The 18,408-nt window shown below is 44.8% G+C and overlaps 1 protein-coding gene and 1 long non-coding RNA gene across 38 annotated transcripts in view; one reads left to right on the forward strand and one right to left on the reverse strand.

Annotated features, from left to right (window-relative positions):
• The window catches only part of MSI2 (musashi RNA binding protein 2), a 416,302-nt gene that overhangs the window by 353,776 nt on the left and 44,118 nt on the right, over positions 1-18,408 (forward strand). For 10 of the 37 annotated variants that reach the window (XM_081843548.1, XM_081843556.1, XM_081843578.1 and 7 more), the window contains 3 exons: positions 6,079-6,117; positions 12,955-12,978; positions 15,365-15,481. The exons of 3 other annotated variants lie outside the window; for them this stretch is intronic. In XM_081843548.1, coding sequence (XP_081699674.1) covers positions 6,079-6,117; positions 12,955-12,978; positions 15,365-15,481 — 180 coding nt within the window. The remainder of the gene's footprint in view (positions 1-6,078; positions 6,118-12,954; positions 12,979-15,364; positions 15,482-18,408) is intronic. 24 more of the 37 variants (XM_081843579.1, XM_081843553.1, XM_081843558.1 and 21 more) reach the window with 8 other exon arrangements.
• Positions 1-18,408, reverse strand: part of LOC309331462 — a 199,477-nt gene that overhangs the window by 13,719 nt on the left and 167,350 nt on the right. The window lies entirely within an intron of this gene.

Consider the following 18,408-nt stretch of genomic DNA (forward strand, 5'->3'; position numbering starts at 1 on the left):
TATGTGTCTACTCAGATTCAGAGCTTCATGGCTCCTTCATGTTTAATGGCACAAAAAGGGAAAGGTTTAGTGGCACAGACAGCTATTTCCTTATTGGCATGTTAGTGGGCTTCCCAGAAGCATCTGGGTTTGGTGATCTGATCCAGCAGGGCTCTTCGTTTGCTTTTAAATCTCCCAGCTATACGTTTTCCCAGGGACAGAATTCTGCATCTGGACCATTGGGGTGATGTGCTTTCCACACAGCAGAAGCATTCCCTTAGGAAAAGATGTCTGAGTCCTACACACCCGGGACAAAGGTCTCCTGCACAAGCATCACTGAAATTTGTGGCAGTAGCACAAAGAGCACGACCATCCATGTTGATTTCAGTTGGGCTGGCTTGCAAAGGGCAACTTCCCTGGGGATTCTGACCTTATTGTGATCTGCAGCTTTTCCTCTGGCTAGCAAACAATGGCAGTCTGCTTTGGTTCTGCAGCACTTGATCTGTTCCTCCCCCCCCTTCCCCCCAGCTCATGCTTAGCTCTTCAAATTGTGACCTAATCCTTCCAGCTCCGTACCCACTTTGTTTACCCAAAAGGTGCCGGCAACATCTGCATGGCATAAAACATCCCCCCCTTCCAAAGTGCATATTAAATCAGCCAGAGTGAGTTTAATTATCATTCGCCAGGCCCTTCCATTTTAATTTTCATCAGTGTGAAATGATATGGCACAGCCTGGATGCCCTCCATAAACATGCGCGCGCGCACACACACACACACACACACACTTCTACCCGCCTCCTGTTCTTTAATCAGTTCTAAAACTTTTGTTTCTCTTTGGCACAAATTTGTGAAAACAGAACATGGTGGGCATTCAAGATGTTGTTTGCAAACCATGATGGCAGGAGGAGGGAGGGACCAGCTGCTGCCATTTCTCTTTATTTAAATTTGTAAGCCTTCCCTTCATTGTACCAGGACAGGTTACAGCAGAACATCAAACATCAAACAATATAAACTTAAAACAGCCACTCAAGCCATCCTTAGTACAGCATGCAATACTAGTGTAGCAGGTGAGCACACAAATAGCAGCTGGCCACATTGCCTAACCTCCTCCAAAAGCCTGGATAAAAAAAAGATTCCTCTTTAACAGGCACCGAAACTCAAGTAGGCTCAATACCAGAATCCTCTCTAAATGGTCTTTCTTGTGCCAACATGCCATGCACTTCCCCTTATGGTGGAACCACAAGAAGAACCTCTCAATCTGATCTCAGTACATGAGCAGGTTGACAGAAAGGTGATCCTTCAGGAATTTGGGTTTTAAGGTAAAAGGCTTTATTATATGGCAAGGATAACATGCTGAATTAGTTTAGAGAAGAACAGACTGAGAGGGGATATGATAGCCTTCTTTAGATCTTTTAAGGGTTGTCATGTGAACGATGGAGCAAGCTACTCCAGAGGGTAGGACCTGATGCAATGGATTCAAATTACAACAAAGGAGATTCTGGCTAAACACTAGGAAGAACTTTCTGATGTTAAGACCTGTTCAGCAGTAGAATGGACTACCTACGAAGGACTCTGCTTCCTTGGAGGTTTTTAAGCAGAGAATGGATGGCTATCTGTCAGGAATTCTTTAGCTGTGATTGCAGGGGTTTGGACGACCCTTGGGGTTCCTTCCAAGTCTCTGAATTGGGATCAGAAGCATATAGACAAGTAGTGCAGGTTCTTCAGGACTTACATTCTATGGTCCTGCCTATTGGTAGTAGTCAGCAGTCTTACATCTGCTTTCTGGACTAGTTAGCAGCTTCAGGACAATCTTCAAGGGTAGCCTTACATAGAGCACATTACAGTCCTCCAGTCAGGAGGTTAGTAGAGTGGGGATTACCATCCAGGAACAGCCAAAGCTAATAGTAGGCACTCCTTGCACAAAGGTCACTCGGGCTTCCAGTTAAAAGAGTTGGCTCCAGGAGCACCTCTAGACTACAAATCTGTTCTTTCAAGGCAGGTGCGACTCTATCCAGAACATACAATCTATTTAATTCCTGGACCAGAGAACTACCAATCCACATCTGTTATGCAGGATAGATTAGGCTGGTCTTCATCTTCCTGTCTCCATGCAGTGTGGGCATCATAGGAATTCAGGAAGCTATCTTCTAGCAAGTCAGATCATTGGTCCATCCAGCTCAGTATTGCCTACACTGACTGGCAGCAGCTCAGGTTTCAGACTGAAGATCTTCCCCAGCCCTTTTTCAGTCCATAGGGAGCATCCTCCACAAGCATAGCATTGGGAAAAGTCTGTCTCTCCTGAGCCTTGTAACGATAAGGCTTCCCCACTCAGCTGGTCATTCATGAATAAAAATTAAAACACTTAAAAATACACACATTTGAATGTTTCCCTCTCCCTCTTTCACCCTGCCGTGACAAGGGGAGGATTTTATGTTGTCACATGACTGGCTTCAGGCTGTCCTGAAATGCCCTGGATTAGCCCAGTCATATTTGCTGGTATTTTGACTTAGAGTATTGTATACCAGGTTGAACAGATGTTTAACCAGTTACTTCCAAGGCGTGACAGCAACATTATTAAATGCTGAGCTGTTGAAATGGTTGGGAAGAAGTTTGGTGTTGCCCTACTAAAATCTCACTGGTAGTCATTTCACTGGGAAGAGGGGGAAGTTGGGACCTCCCACCCACTCAGGGATGTTCCAGGTCCCCTTTCAGAGTTTTTAGCTTTAAGTTTAAAAGCAAAAAAACCCCCAAACTTCCAGGACTTGATCCCCTCCCTTAACATATTCAGTAACAGTGCTGAGGTACCAGTGACAGATCCAACAGCAGACACTAAGGGTCTCTCTCACATACCAGCCTGGTGGGCAGATGGGAGCACAGCTGGCGCGCATGAGCCCAATGAAGGGCAGGTACATGAAGCGGACTTAAATGGCCCTAAGCTGGGGGGGGGGACTATGGGTGGAAGAGGAAAGGTTGGGCTGAGAAACCCAAGACTCACCACTAGGTTCTTTCCCAAGGGAGGAGCCCCTCACTCCCACTAACCCAGCCACCAGGGGTTCTTGACTTTAAGCCTCGTGGTGCCAAGGCTGAGGAGAGACTGCAGCTACCCAAAAGCCTCATAGTGTGAGACTTGAAGTAACCCCCTCAGGAGCTCCAGTTTCCAGGTAAAGATTCCTGAGGAGTTAACAGCCACCATCTTTCTTCAGAGACAGAAATTCAGACGGTCCCACGGTCACCACAAGGGGGAACAAAAACCCACCAAAAGGGCAGCCTGCCTGGACCCTGAGGAGCCACCCTGCGGTTCTGTCACGTGGAAGGTTGCTGAACCAAGCCACAAAGTGGGAGGGATTTGGTGCGAAGACAGGGAAGCTGGAGCTGCAGGTGCCATGGACTTTTTAGGCAGGGGCAGCTATGTTGGTGCTTCAGTGAAGCTGCCAGTTTAATTTTTCTGTGCCCTTGAAGACTGGGGTGGGAAGGGACATTACAAATATTCAGGTAAATGGAAATGCAGCTGGTGGGGCTAAAGGGGCAGGATTCAGCGTCATCCACTGAGGGGGCGTTCCATCTAGTCAGGATTTGGTTAAAGAGTGCTTTACTTGTATCAGTAGAGAAACTAATGAGTGATTTCAAATGAGATTTGCACAACCCTGAGCAATTTTGAAAATCCTCCTCCTTATTGGTTCTGATTAGTTTTCTGTGCTGTTCTTCAACTACCCATGTAAGTGCTTGTTAAGTTTTCCCTAAATGCCCAGGATTGGTGGTAATAAGAGGTTTTACAAGCATTTTCTGCTTAAGCCTTTTATAGCTGCCTGGCAGCTTGATAGGAAATTTCCCGTAGCTGTAAATGCAACATCATTAAAAGCTCATAATATAAAGGGTTATCATGAAATAAAAGGTGGTAGTAAATCTCTGCACTAAATCAAACTGTTGTGTGGCAGGCTTTGATCTTAGACGCCTGGCTGTTCTGGGCCCTAAATCAGCCTAGTTAGCATCAAGCATTTGTTGCTGGTTGTGTATCATAGGCTGGCTCTTACAGTTCTCTTTGGCCAGAACTGTATGTCTATGACCACAAAATGTGAAACATGAATTCATTGAGGCCGGTTTCCCCACTTGCCCCACTTCTCATTAACAGTCTCAGTGACTGGGAAGAGAGATGGGGAGATGTGGGCCTTCTCTCCTTTGCAGCAGCTTCACATCATCTCTCTATCCACTCAGGGTCTGATCCTGAGGGTCTTCTGCAGATCAAATCAGGAAATGTCCTACAAGCGACATCTAGAAATTTGCACTGTCACCAGATTTTGTATTACCTGGATTGGAACTTCAGTATTAGGAGGCCAGCAATCTGAGTCCTGAAAGTTCATCTTCAGTTTGGTTAAAAATCTGCGCCAGGGAAGAATTTCAAGTTCTTCTTTCCTAACCCATTCACCCACTTTTCTTCCTCGATGCTCCAGGTGTGATGGAATGAAGGGAGGGATTTCCTTCTAGCAAGTGGGATGTTGCCAATGGCTGCATGCCAGGCACTGGGAAATCTTGTCCCTTTCCCCATAAGCCCTTGCTGCCTCCTTCGTACCCCCTTTCATAATGTTGCCCAGACAAGGAAGGGCTGCAGCTATCATCCCAAAAGTGTAGAGAAGGCTTCCTCAAACTCACCCCTCCAGGTGTTTTTTGGCCTACAACTCCCATGATCTCTAGCTAGCAGGACCAGTTGTCAGGGATGATGGGAATTGTAGTCTCAAAACATCTGGAAGGGCGAGTTTGAGGAAGCCTGGTGTAGAGGCTATTAGCAGGTGTGTGGCTCCTTTGAATCTAAAGCAGACTCAGAATTTTAAAGGGATGCATTTATATACATTTTTGGAATTTATTTCTAAATTTCTGTTTTTTAATCTGGCCCATTCCAAACGGGGCCAGGAAGTCCACCCCTCATTTCTTCTCACAGTTCCCTTAGAGGAACCCAGAGGTGCAGCTGCTGGGAGACTTTCCATGAACTATGATTCACAGAAGCCAAGCAGCACAAATGGAAGCACAGGTGCATGGCGAGTGGAAAGAGGGTTGTCCCGCTGGAGGACTGGGGTCAAATGAATCGCATGCCCAGCCTGTTTTGCTTCCAAGGCATCTTGGTGCCTCCGAGTGTTTGCTGTTGCCTGGTGAGCATTGCAAGTTGGGTAAAATCTATCAGCAAAGTGGCAGTGACCCTTTGCTAAGTGGCAACCTCTTATGGGGAACCATGAAAAGCTGGTCAGGGAAATGGCCCAAAATGTGTGGTGGCGGTGGTTTTAGGCTGCAAATATCTGACATAGGCAACTGCGAGCCAGTGGGCTAGTAATGCTAATGGCAGCAGCAGATAACTTTTCTATCCAGCTGTTCACCACAAAACAATGTTAAATAATATTTAGGCCACCTGTACTATTTATGCTGTGGCTGTTGTGCATTGATTTCCCCACCCGTTAGGAATTTTCACGTTTTTGGCTACAGTTCTTCATAGTCTGAACCTCCACATGCTTCCCAATTGTTTTCTCCCTCAAATCTGGAAAACCTGGGCAACTGCTTTTCAGTCCCCATGGGCCATCTACTAGTGAGAGGGTGAGAGAAAAGGATGTGGAGGCTGGGAAGAAAACCCCCCAACCCAACCAGACCCCAGGGAATTCTTGCTTGCACGCTCCCTTCTTTTGAGGCCTCTGTTCTTGTCAGCCCCTGTGCCTGGAATACCAGAGTAGGCTCTCTAATGATGACCTCATTATGCGTGCCACTACTGAGCCCAAAATGCACTAATTTCCTGACCCGGTGAAATATATTTTAATAAGCTTGATCTAGAGCAGCGTTTAAAGACAAAGGGAAACACTTAACGTGGCTGTCAAAATAAAGCACTCTTGGGCAGATGTTAAAAATGTTAATAGGATTAATCCATCAGAAGCACCCAGGAGAGCCTGCCCTGTTTGTATACCTCTATTTGGCATTTTAAAGCACAGGGTTAAACTATTTCTTTGGAGAGAGAAAGAGAGGGGGAAATGGATTAAATTTTGAGGTCGTGCAATTTTTCTTAAATTAGTTTATAGCTTGCTGTGCTGCCCAGTAATGCCTATATTTGATTCTATGGATTTTTAGTGCTTACCGTGGGATCTTCAATCAAACCCAGTTACCCAGGCAAGTTCATTACACTTAAAAGTTTTTTAGACCACCTCTTCCTCCCCCACCCCCGAACTTTTTAGTAGAATTCTGTCTCTCTTGATGCAACGATGGACATCTCTGTTGTGCTTTTAATAATCTCTGTAAAACATTCCTGGCTTTGTGTACTTTTGTTTCAATGGGAAATGGAACAAATACTCACCGGGGCACTAGGAAGATTTGCGCTGACAGCATCCTTTTTTGGGTTGTGCCCAAAGTGAGATTTGCCATGGGCTGCATCTGTGACATACAGGCGCAGAACGCAACGAGAAGTTCCATCGTGTCACTCATGGTATTTAACATTTCATGAAATGGCTGGATGAGATCATCCAGACGTGCAATGTCTGGAGTGCGGCATCATCTGTAGATCAGTCATACCCAATTCTAACTCTCCCTTTCATCTGACCCTGGGAATACAGTGTGAATTCTAAATAGGGGCCTTAAGTCAGCCGTGAATTAGATGAGTGTGAGCAAAATTTGAAAAGACACATGTATTGTTAGCTGGGCCGATGCTGGAGATATGTACCTTTATTGGACAGGGTTGTACTTCCCCTAAAGCAGAGCTTCCAAACTTTTCATGTTGGTGACATGCTTTTTTAGATATGCATCATTTTGCAACATAATAATTCAGTTTTACTAGCAAACTGGAGGTTAACCTAACCCCTTTCCAGCCCCGGGAGGAGCGTGGGGAGCGTTCGCACAAGAGGCCTATACAAAGCAACCGGCACACTAATGTGTCACAACGCACAGTTTGGAAAGCTTGCCCTAAAGAATGGTTTCCAGCTTATCTGTGATTTGGGTTTGGCAATGCTCTTTGATCAAGGAGCATAAGCTCACAGGTAGGAATATCTGCTTTGTGTGCAAAAGGTGCCAAGTTCAAACCCCAGGGAAGACTGGGAGAAACCCCGCTGTAGTCCTGGAGAGCTGCTGCCAGTCAGTGTCAAAAATAGTGACTTGGATGGACACAATGGTCTGACTCAGTGTCAGCCATATTCTTATGCCAGATGCCCCAGTAGTGACTTTGACCAATATTGAGCTCTTTCCCAGAGAGGATTCACCTAGAGCCATGGTAATTCATGCTTTGGTGATGTCCAGATTGGATTTGCAGCATTCTCAGTGTGGGGCTACCCTTGAAGACTTATCAAATCTCCAAACTAGTTCAGTATTTAGCTCCCCATGTTGACTGGGGAAGGCCCCGGAGATTGCATTACGCCAGTTTTGAAACAAGTTCATTAACTTCTAGTTGGCTTCTTGGCTTAGTGGAAGGTGCTGGGTTTGAACTTTAAAATGGGTGAGAAACCCCTTTTCAGCCCAGAGGCTGGATAAAGAACTGGCTCACCCTCCGCAAGCTATTTTTGACTGGGTTCAGGCTTGAGTATTCATTGATTGCCAAAATGCAGACCTTGCAGGCATCCTCTGACTCTCTAGTTTAACTTTCCCCCTCCTGGTGCCCATCACCCCCAGCGAGCACAGCCTTGTTGGCACAGGCTCATGGGATTTGTAGTCCAAAACATCTGGAGTACACCTAGTCCTGCTTTAGAGGCACCATGATCCAATGAGGAGGATTTCATTTGTTTATTTATAGTCAAACCTGAGAAAATCAGATTTTGAATTGTAGCTCAACTATGAATTCTCTGGAGAGTTTTGATCAAATTCATGCCTTCCTGACCTTTGTTTCCCTTCTGTACCGTGTGAACAGCTACCTATCCCTGTAGATGATAGTTGGGATGGAAGAGGCAAGGGTTCTGTGTGTTAAAGCATAGCCACAGTCCTTGTGTTACATGGGTAACTTCTGTGAGGAGTGCATGCATCACACGCCATAGTTATTAGTTATAACTCTTGCAATGGCAGTTTTAATATTACATCCGCAAAAATTTACAGCTCTTCTGGAGCTGTGTGGATTACTGATCGGGGGGAGAAAGAAACCAGCAGTGGTATTTCATGTTCACCCAAGGATTGTAAATCAATATACAAGTTTTTAAAGTAAATGGCTCATAATAATATTACACCCCAGACATTTCCTGCTTTTGCCTTTTCCAAACGTAGCCTCAGCCTGGCCCAGTTAAAGGAATCATGAAAGAGAGTCTCTATTTGCAGGAACAGCTGGGAGCCTCTTAACTCTTTTTCCAGGCTGATCAAAGGGATTGGAAACTATGTTTGGGGGGGGGGAAAGGTTATCAAAATTTCCTTTTGCTTTATTTCTCTCTGTTCAGCCTAAAGACAGTTGTTGAATTCTTGGCTTTACAATATTTTGACCTAGGTATTGTACGAACCTAACCACAGACTTGTATTTTGAAGACTACATATTCTGCAAAGGGAGGGGAAGTGCTTTTTAAAAGGATAAAATCAATGATACTGTTGGTGCTTTCCTCATCCTTGTGCATCTTCCTTTAGATGAACTTTTAGAACACTTTCCTGAGCATTGTCTCTTCTGGTTTCTTTTCATGTGGCACCTATGAAAGGCCTTAGGCTGTGAATTCAGTACATCACATTCCACTTTGCTTAATTCCCTTCAAGCCTATTGGTCACTAAAGGGCAATCCGAACTAAGCCACAGACTTGGCACTTAAATTGGGCACGCATAAAAATGATTTGCTCTTTCCATTTTTCCTCCTGAAGCCCAAGCCTGTCTGAATGAAACCTTTGTCATCACATTTAATCCCTGTTTGAGAACATAATGGCAAGGTAAGTTTTAATGCCATACAGGTGTTTTGCCTTTTTAGAGCCAGCAATCTGGTGCTTTTGTTCAGTCCCCTGTTTCTTAGGCTTTTAAAAGAATGGAATTATTAAATTGCCACTCCCTCAAACAAGCTGATAAAAAAGTGACCTCATAACACACCTAAAGGGGTGATGGGCTTTCCTTCACTGGAGGTTTCCTAGAGGAGAGCTGTAGCTCTTGACCACCTTCCTCCAGCAGCAGATCAGATTAGATGACCTGTAAGAACCCCTTCAGCTCAAGAAACACCAGACACCACCCAGCCAAAGTTCAGCAGCACAGTCAGTCTCAGTGGTTTCAATGACATACTTGAGCATTTGTTTAAATCAGGGAGTCAATTAATAATGTTTATTTAATAGTCCAAAAGAAGATATTTTATTTACAGTTTTTCTTGAAAAGCAACAGCATAGCACCAGGCAAGCATTGCGCTGTTCCAGGTTCTTTTAAACCTGTCAAATTAAATGTGAGGTCAGAAGTGAATTAATAATGTTAATAATAATAATCTGTCCAAAAGACTGCTTGCCTTCCCCTCATGATGTTGTTTGCGCTGTGGAGAAAGCACTTGCTTGAACAGAGCCTCTCACCAAATTGGGGCCTAAGGGCTTCTTCGTCAAAACCAGATGTGTCCTTCTCCTCAACATGGCTGTTCAAGTAGTTAGGGAACCTATTGATGCAGGAAGCATGGGGGGGGGTAGAATATTATCTGTGAAAAATTGAACTCTAAATGCCGGCTTTAGCTCTCGCTGACAAATAAAGGCAGCATGAAATTGATCGGAATCCTGGGGGCTTTCTTGGGCAGCGCTGGAGCCCATTCAAAACATTAATTGTAAAATATCCGCTAATTGGAATGCCTAAATCCACTTTAGTGCTTTTGAATGGCTCTGGCGTCTTGTTTTTCTCCAGGCAATTAGAAGTGCAACACAGACAAAGGAGCTTGAGAGATCTGTTCAGCAGGGACAGGAGTGTCTGGGCCTTTGGATAACACACCAGGTTGCAATGGAGTCTCAGGTGTCCTCCTTCAAACTTTAATAAGCTGGCACAGCACAGGATCTGTAGGAGGGAAGTTCTTGATCAGTACTGGCTCTGCTTCCCATCCTTTGAGGGCCAGCCTTGAAGTGACAGCAGCAACATTTACACATGTCGTATCTGGGGCAGAGGTATATTTTCCTAGAAACAAGATGCTGTTTTTTGAGTGCTTGGAAATTGTGTCCCCCCCAAAAACCTTATGATGTCCAATAGAGTGTAAAATCTGGTTGTGTCATGCTATGTGTTAGTATTTGGGTAGGAAACCCATAACATACAGATGTTGTTGATGTGGGATAGTGGCTTTTGAGTTTGTGGCAAATTTTTTACACAATTGTCCAAATGACATATTGAAAAATAAAGTAGCATCTGAGTTTTTGAGTGCAGCATTTGAATTGATTTGAGAAAAACATCATGGTTCATAAAAGGGATGTGCTCAAGATGAGGTATGGCTGTAGGGCATGGCATTTTGGGGATAAAACTTAATTTTTGCAAATTTCTTCAGAGGCGTCTTTAAAATATGTTCTTGGTTGTAAGGAAAATATGTTCTTGGGTTACTATTTTTGTGATTGGATAACATTTAGCTTGGTAGGTCTACATTTGTCAACGAAGCACATAAACTGCTTTCAGTAATAATAATAATAATCATCATCATCATATCTAACTGCAAGTACTTTGCAATCATTTTTAATGATTTCTATACAATTTTATACACATTTTACTTACCAAATGGAATTTGAAAGTTGAAAAATTCAGCACGCCCTAGTATGGCAGCCTGTGCCCCTGGATCCATTGGGTTAGGGAAGGGAATGTAGCTCAAACCAAATTGTGTCCTTTCTTGCTGTAGGCCCCAGCCTTTCCTGATGACTCCAGTCGTAACATTCTTAATTTTATTGAAAAGTGAGGGTGGCCCACAGGGTTTCTTTCCTCCCCCAAGTAAAGGCAAGAAGCCAGACTTGGGAAAACATTTGACTACCACCCTCAAGCCTGATCTCCGAACTATAGCTCTGATTTATATTCTTCCAGCCTGTGCTGCAAGAGGAGCAACATGGTGCTATAACTCCCATCAACTCTACCCAGCATGGCCCAATGGCCAGCGATTTATATACGGTTTCAAATGTATAGCCCTTCCTTTCTTCCCAAGGTGAACCCAGGGCGGTTCACAAGAATAACCTTTACCATTTGAAAGATAACTTTAATGTCTTGCAAACTGTGGTATAAAAACTCCATAAAGCTATTAGCCAAAAACCTGGATTAACATTGACAATTATAATGAAAGTCTTCTATGTGTTTCTGAATGCAGAAAACGCCTTAGTGTGATCCATAGCTGGGGTGCCTCCACTAAGAGTGCCTTATCTTGTGTCCCTGTCCCTCATGCTATTCCTATTGATGAGACCACAAGCAGGACCTCCCCCCCCCCTGGAAATTTTGAAATGGATGGTACTTTGGTCCCAGGTTATTTAGAGCTTTGTACCCTAGTACACCTTGAACGGAGCCGGGCAGCTCACAGGATGAGAGGAGTTGTGATCCGAAACATCTGGAAGAACCTTCATATCTGGAAGAACCATATTGTGCCTTGCCATTCTATTAAAAGCACGATGCTTTCCTGGTTCTTAGGCAGCATTTAATAAATGCGCTATCCAGCCAAGCACTCCATGATTTTGGAAGGCTAGCACCATATTTCATATTAAGCTTTGATGATGGTTTCAGAGTGCCACAAATACCAACAGCTACACTGCTTATTTGGAGAGCATCTAAAGCTTAATTATTTGGTGGGAGTGCAGATACAGCTGCTACGGGCAGTACCCATTCACTACACCTCAAGATTTGAACTCCTTGGAGTTGCAAGTTGCAGGTGATGGTATCACACTAGGAAATAATAATTGAAAGAAGCGTTCTGTAGTGAAGTGGGTGCTATCTACTTTCATAAAAACAGTTTGTCTCGTAGTAAGAACTGCACAAGGAAGTGTGCAACACGTTTGGAGCAGCTGTATTCTTAGGTGTGCAAGTGTGTACAAAGCAGTGTGTAAAGGCAAGGATAGGGCAATAGATAGACAAGTGAGGCCTGGGTTCAAATCACCATGAACTTTACTAAGTGACTTCAGGCAGAGTTTCCATATCTTACTCACCTACCTCACAGGGTATAAGTGAAAGGTGTATTGGGAGCAGAGGAAGACCCATGTCTGCTGCTCTCAGATCCTCAGAGGAAAACATTCAAAAAAAGTAAGAAGTCTATAAATGCAATCTGAAAGGTGTACTCCAAGGCTGGTATCATAGAGGAGTCTTGGGATGTGTTGTGCCTCCTCTTGGGTGATGAAATGTCTCAGGCAGAGGTCTATGAGGAGCAGAGAATCTGAGTCACTGTTAAAAATAATCAAGGCTCCCACCCACCCCAATCTACCTTTGGCTACACTACACAACCCCAAAATGGCATCATGGCAACCAGGAAGCAGAGCTGTTGTATAGGCAAGCTGAGGGGCTGGTGCTATGACTGGCCAAGGATTTGTTGGAAGGGACAAGGGAAAACTTCCTTTAGCTTCCAGTTGTTCGGTCCAGAAAGTAATCTGTTAAATTGTTACACATCTTTGCCTTTCAGTAGCAAACATCCAGACAAACTTCTTTCCTCTTCCATTCCTGCTGTTGCTGACACCCATCCTATCCCTCTATTGTTCAGCCTGATGTTGTACACAAGTGTCATAAGAAAACATGATCGCTAGATCTGGGGTGTGGCAGCCTCTGGAAGCTGGTGTACTTGATAGGTGGAAGCAGGTATACTTGATAGGTGACCCGCATGCCCATCCCAGCTGACATGGCAGCCAGGTGTGGACATACTGAAAATGAATTAGTTTCTGCACTTGCTTGGGTCTAGTCTCTGCAAGCAGTTTCTCTTTTCTTTCCTGCCCAGCCACTGCAACCTTGATAACCACTTCAGCACCACAATTGAAGAGCATGCCAATTAACCTCTGCATTTAATGAGAATGGGACCTAGCTTTTCTTTGAGCAAATGTTTTGTGTATGGGGGACGGGCTTCGAGGACAGCTGCATTTATTTACCTGGAATGTTTTTTTCCTTCAACAGCCCTATTACCATATTTAAATGCAAGTATGTCTCTCTTAATTCATATTTTGCAGTAGTTTAGAGACACTTTAGCCTCTCACTTCTGTTCAGCTTTTCCCTGTTAGCAATACATGTAGCTACGGTGATAGAACTAGAGCTAGCAGGCTTGTAGTTGGCTGAGTTCTTTGGATCTCTTTTTCTCTCTCTTATCTTTTCCTCTGCTTTCCGAATCCTCTTTTTATTTTCTTTGCCTCTGGCCTCCATATGGTTGTCTTCATAATGAGGAACTATGAGCAGCGTAATCACTGGCCAAGAGTGCCTCCTGTCTTTTGTCATCACAACCAAATTTGGCAATACAAATTAGAGTTCTCCAAAGCTCACCTCAAATTAACTCAGAAATTACTTGAGTTCTTTGGGAAAAAATGGAAGGAACTTGGGTGATTTTTCTGAGCCACTCCAAGGGCTCAGAGAAATTATTGGCCTTTCTGCCTTCTCCTTCCTTTAAAGGTCTCCCCACACGCTCCCAGTTTCATGATCTTAATTTTGAAGTAATGGTAGCAGCAGTGAAAGCAGACCAACATGTTAGCTAACAACCTACCGGCCCATGGGGAACTGTGACAGATGTAGTTCTCTGAAGAGCCACTGCCCTCATTTAAGATCAAATATGGGTGGGTATATGGATTCTGTGGGGGCAAGGCAACTACATCTCCTATGGTGTCTTCTTACCCAGAAGGCTGCTCCGACTGGATCACAGAAGTAATGAGAGAGGGTGAAAACCTCTCTTCTCTTCGCTCCATGTACTTGCAACTTTTGCTGCCGCTGCCGCTGCTACAACTTCAGTGGCCGAAGTGGATTTAGGGCAGCACGACCGGTTCCCCCACACAGGGCGCCAAGCTGAGGGGGTGCCTTCCATCCTCCTTTCCAAAGCCTACTAAGTGCTTGCCCAGCTTTGGGAAGGACACAGGAGGACTCTGGGACCCTGCCAGAATCCTCATGCCTCCTTCCCAAAGCCCGGCACCTCACCTACCAGATTTTGGGAAGGCGGCACAAGGGCAGTGTCAAATTTTGGCCTCGCCCAAGGCATTGTATTACTGAGATCCACCCCTGTCAGTGGTAGGGAAGGGAGGAGAGTGTGTTCTGAGATGGCTGGCAGGAATAGGCAGGAGAGAAGCGAGTTCACATTCTGATTAAAGTCAGGGGGAAAATTGAGGGCTTTTAAAAGCTCGCCCCTCATTTGAGCTTGTTTCTGAACCCAAGCTCAGAGGACTGCACCAGCATCCCTGGACAAAATTTGACAAAGGGCAGAAAACCCTCCCAGCATCTCCTTGTCCCTGCAGCCCGGGGCATCTTTGATTACCAGCTCCTTATTGCTTTTAAGAAGCTCCTCCTCAATGGTGGCTGGTCCCTATCATGCAGCCCCAACTGCTGTTCTACAGATCCTTGACTTGACTGTCAGCACTTACAGACTCTTGGCCTGTAGAATTGCCTTCCTCACAACCTTCTGCCCTGCCCTGTCTCAGTGGACCTATCTCAGGGTAGCCATATTCAGGAGTCTTCCTCATTCACATCTAAGCAGGGCACTGGACCAGCTCTAGGTATGAGAGGCACCCTCAACAATGATGGGCCTTTTGGGCTCCCTCCCACATCAGTGACCTCCCTGTAGCCTTACCTGGTGGCATCGACACACAGCAGCAGCACTCTGATGAGTACCAGGCAGTTGTGTCTGGGGGAGCTTCCATTTTTGTTTCCCACAGTGCCCCTTCCATAGCCTCCATTCAGAGCATTGTGGAGGATTAAAAGGGTGTCCCTCACTAAGCAGGGTTCCAGAAATACTTTTTAAAAAGTGTGTGTGCTGTGTATTGATGCTGGACCTGGTGGGGGCTTTGATGTTCATTGCAAAAGAGTGCAGGGCTTGGCAGGAGTTGAAGCTTGCTTCCTCCCCCGGCCACACGCATCCCTTCAAGCACTTTTCTCCTCCAGCCCAAACCACTGGACCTAAGGCTCACCGCCTGCCTTCTGCTTTGACCCGGGAGTTTCATTTTGTGCTGCTTCAGTGGAAGATCCACTCACATGTTGATTTTGAATTTTTGCACAAAATAAGAAGGAATATAGGCGCCGGTCTCTGCTTTGGCAGCACCACTGGCTGCCCATTCACAACTGCGCTGAATTGCTCTGAATTTCTCCATGGGCAGCTGCCACTTTTACCTTGCAGGAGAAGGGGAATGGCATCAAAGCGCTTCCACTCTTAAGACCCACCCAAACTCCTCTGCAGTCAATGCTCTCTCATACACACACACACACACACACACACACACACAGTTGTTCCCGCTCATACTCGCCCTTAACCTGCCTCTTTTGTTGTGGCCGTTGTAAACACTGGCTGTCCGTTGCACCTTTCCTCTTACCCCTTCTTGTTTTTCCCCACGGCCAGGTTTTCCGGCAGCAGCCTACGGACCAGTAGCAGCGGCAGTGGCAGCAGCAAGAGGATCAGGTAGGGGGGGCCGTGGAAGAGGCGGCTACATGGCATACCTTCAGAATGCAGGGCCAGGTAAAAGCTCTGTCGGTATTCTATGTGGCTGCAGCTGTCCATCCCTTTCTCTGACTTTTCTCACAGTGATCTGGGGGTGCGGGGATACCCACCAAACAAAACCAAATACTACAAGCAGAGCCCATAAGACTCAGAGCAGAGCATAGGCTGTAAGACCAGATGGTCTTTGCAGATCCACCAGTACAAAGTCCACCCTACTGGGAGCTGTCAACTGGACCTTTTATGAAAATGTCAAGGACAACAAAAGTTTTCATTTCTCCACAGTTTGCACTGGGCTAACAACGCAACCACACTCACACCCACATATACACACACCTGTTAATTCCTCAACTTGTTAGGGCAGCAACCTGCATCTCCAACTTTAATGTTTGGGACAAATGCAGTGAGTAAGTTACTCTCAGTGGTGGCCCAATCCAAAGCAAGAAACCACATTTCCATTAATATCAGCAAGGATTCCAAATTATGGTGTTTAGGAATGCTCTATCAAACTTTGATCTATGGAGGGTACCATGATCAACCTCCTACAAATCAGCTTAGCATTCAGCTATTTAGTAAGTTCTGTTTATTCATCTGTCTCGTGAGAAAAGGGAACTATAGTGCGTGTTCCTGCCCTTTGAAATGGTGGCACTCCAGATCTGGCCAATGCAAACAGGTCTAGTATTATACAGAATAGGGTGAGCAGTGCAGCTTGCCTTCTCTCGTGCCATTTTTAGGTGGCAAGTCTGGTCAGCTGCACCTGGATGCTAGAAAAATAGTTCTCCCCAGTTACTTTGCAGTTCAGACATCTCACTAAAATATGGTTGGGGTGCTTAAGCATGGTTCTGGTGTGATGTTTGAATTGACAAAACCATAGTTTGCAATTGGCCAACAAACCAGAATCTGATACAGTGAGGGAAGTTGATTTACAAACTGGATTTTGTGCTAACTCTGGTTTGATGTGATATTGATAGCCATTGTTTGACCTCCAGAAGCTGTACCAAAAGAGAGATGAGAGTGATTTGATGGACTTAGGAAGCTGAGTGGCAGAAAACAACAGCAGACAAACTGTTCTAAACTGTGGTCTGCTAGTATGTTTGGAAGCTCATACCAAGGTTTTGGTTCTAAACTAGGGTTAGCACAAATGGCGACATGGCATGATGTCTAAATTGCACCATAGTTTGAAGTCAGTTGCAGTTTTGGGAGTGCAACCTAAATCAGGGGTGTTCCACCTTGGCATAAATTGGAATGGCTCTCTGAAGGGTATAACCTTTTGCAGACACCTTTAAAAATACTTTTTGCTCTTTGAGCTTGAATATTGTTCCATCTTTTGTTACCTGCTGCAAACTCTGGCTCCAGTTTCATGAGAAATGTTTGCCCACCTATAAAAAGCTCCACTTCCTTCCACTCTGTTCTCCAGTGCCCCTCCTGCTAGGGGAAGTAGTTAAGCCGCTATTATATCCTAGCATTCCAATTTAGGGGAAAGTGAATTATCCCTTTGGCATAATTGAGTGAAATCATGAGTGGGCTGCTAAGACTTACCAGTGCCTCTCTCTTGCTGTATTTGCTTGTTGGCTGATACCTTGGTTGTGCCTGAAGCCATTCTGAACCCTAAATACAAAGCAAGGACAAAGGGTAGACTGCTGCTTTCAGTGGGTTTTATTGCTCCCCAATCTATCTTGCTTGCTCATCTCTGTGTACTGTCTTGTGCGTTTATCCGGCCGTTTGTTCTTGCTAATATTAACTGGGTTATTGCACCGGGGGTGGCGGTGGGGGCAATTGGAGACAACACGATTGGGCCCAAATTCCCCAGCCAGATTGTACACGTTGAGACATGTAGCAAACAACTTGGAGGTAACTGTTTTATTCAGCTCTCTCATGATGAAGCTTGTTCTTTGACATGAAAATTTCTAAACTCATTAGCTATAGGCCTCTTCAAACCGACACAAAATAAATGGTGCCAGAGATGGGGAACGTGCTGTCAAGCAGCAAGACACACACCACAATAGACTTTGGCGGGGGGGGGGGGACTGAATTATTTAGGGTCCAAAGTGGGATGTTTGGAGAACTCCGTTCCATGCAAACTGGCACTGCTTGCGGGGCTACAAAGGATTCATCCGTAGCAGTTTATCGTTGTATGTAGGGAAAGTCCAAGGGTTGGTTTGCTCAAAGATAGCAAAGGGATTTTTTTTTTCCTTTCCTTTTTCAAAATCCTTTTCTGAAAAGGATTCCATTTATTATTTGAGGAAGAATGGACAGATTCCCTCGTCCCTTACCTACACTTTGGGCCCATTTGGTTCCAGTTTAATTTTAAATAGAGATGATCAGTTTTCCCACAGAAAGGACAAGGGTTCTGCCAGATTAAGTCTGATCTTCACTGTTGTCCTGTTTTAATCAGAGTGCCCCATCACAGCTGAACTGAGTGTCAGCCAATTTCTCTGCTTGATATCATTTGGTTGGTTTTTTTGTTTTTGTTTTTTGTTTTCAATTTTTTTGGATTTTTTTTCTTTTTTAAAGAACAGATTAACTTTGTGATACCAAAAAAAAGGGAAAAAAAGAAAATTCTAACCCTGAAATTAACACCAACATATATGGCAAGTTTAAAGAGCAGTATGGTGCCCTGTATATATTTCTTGTGTGTTTTTGGAAAAAATCTCTGCACTTGCAGATCTACCCTAGTGCTCCCTCAAGGAAACTGTTTGTTGATGTGCAGAAGTGGTTTCCATTGACAAAGAAGCCTCTTCGGCTCAGGGACAGCATTCCATTTGCAGCCATTTCCATCAAAGGGAATAGCATTGATAGTGAAGTGTATTTAAGAGCAATGGAGTCAGCTTCATGTTAATGGCACTCAGGCCTGATTCATTACAGAGGGGGAATGACAAATGGAAGTATTTGGCTTCAATATTTTGATGATTAGAGCAATATCACACTTGCAAGATGACTTAAGTGAC

The sequence above is a fragment of the Podarcis erhardii genome, assembly GCF_964252035.2.
Source record: "Podarcis erhardii genome assembly, chromosome: 16".
NCBI lineage: Eukaryota > Metazoa > Chordata > Lepidosauria > Squamata > Lacertidae > Podarcis > Podarcis erhardii.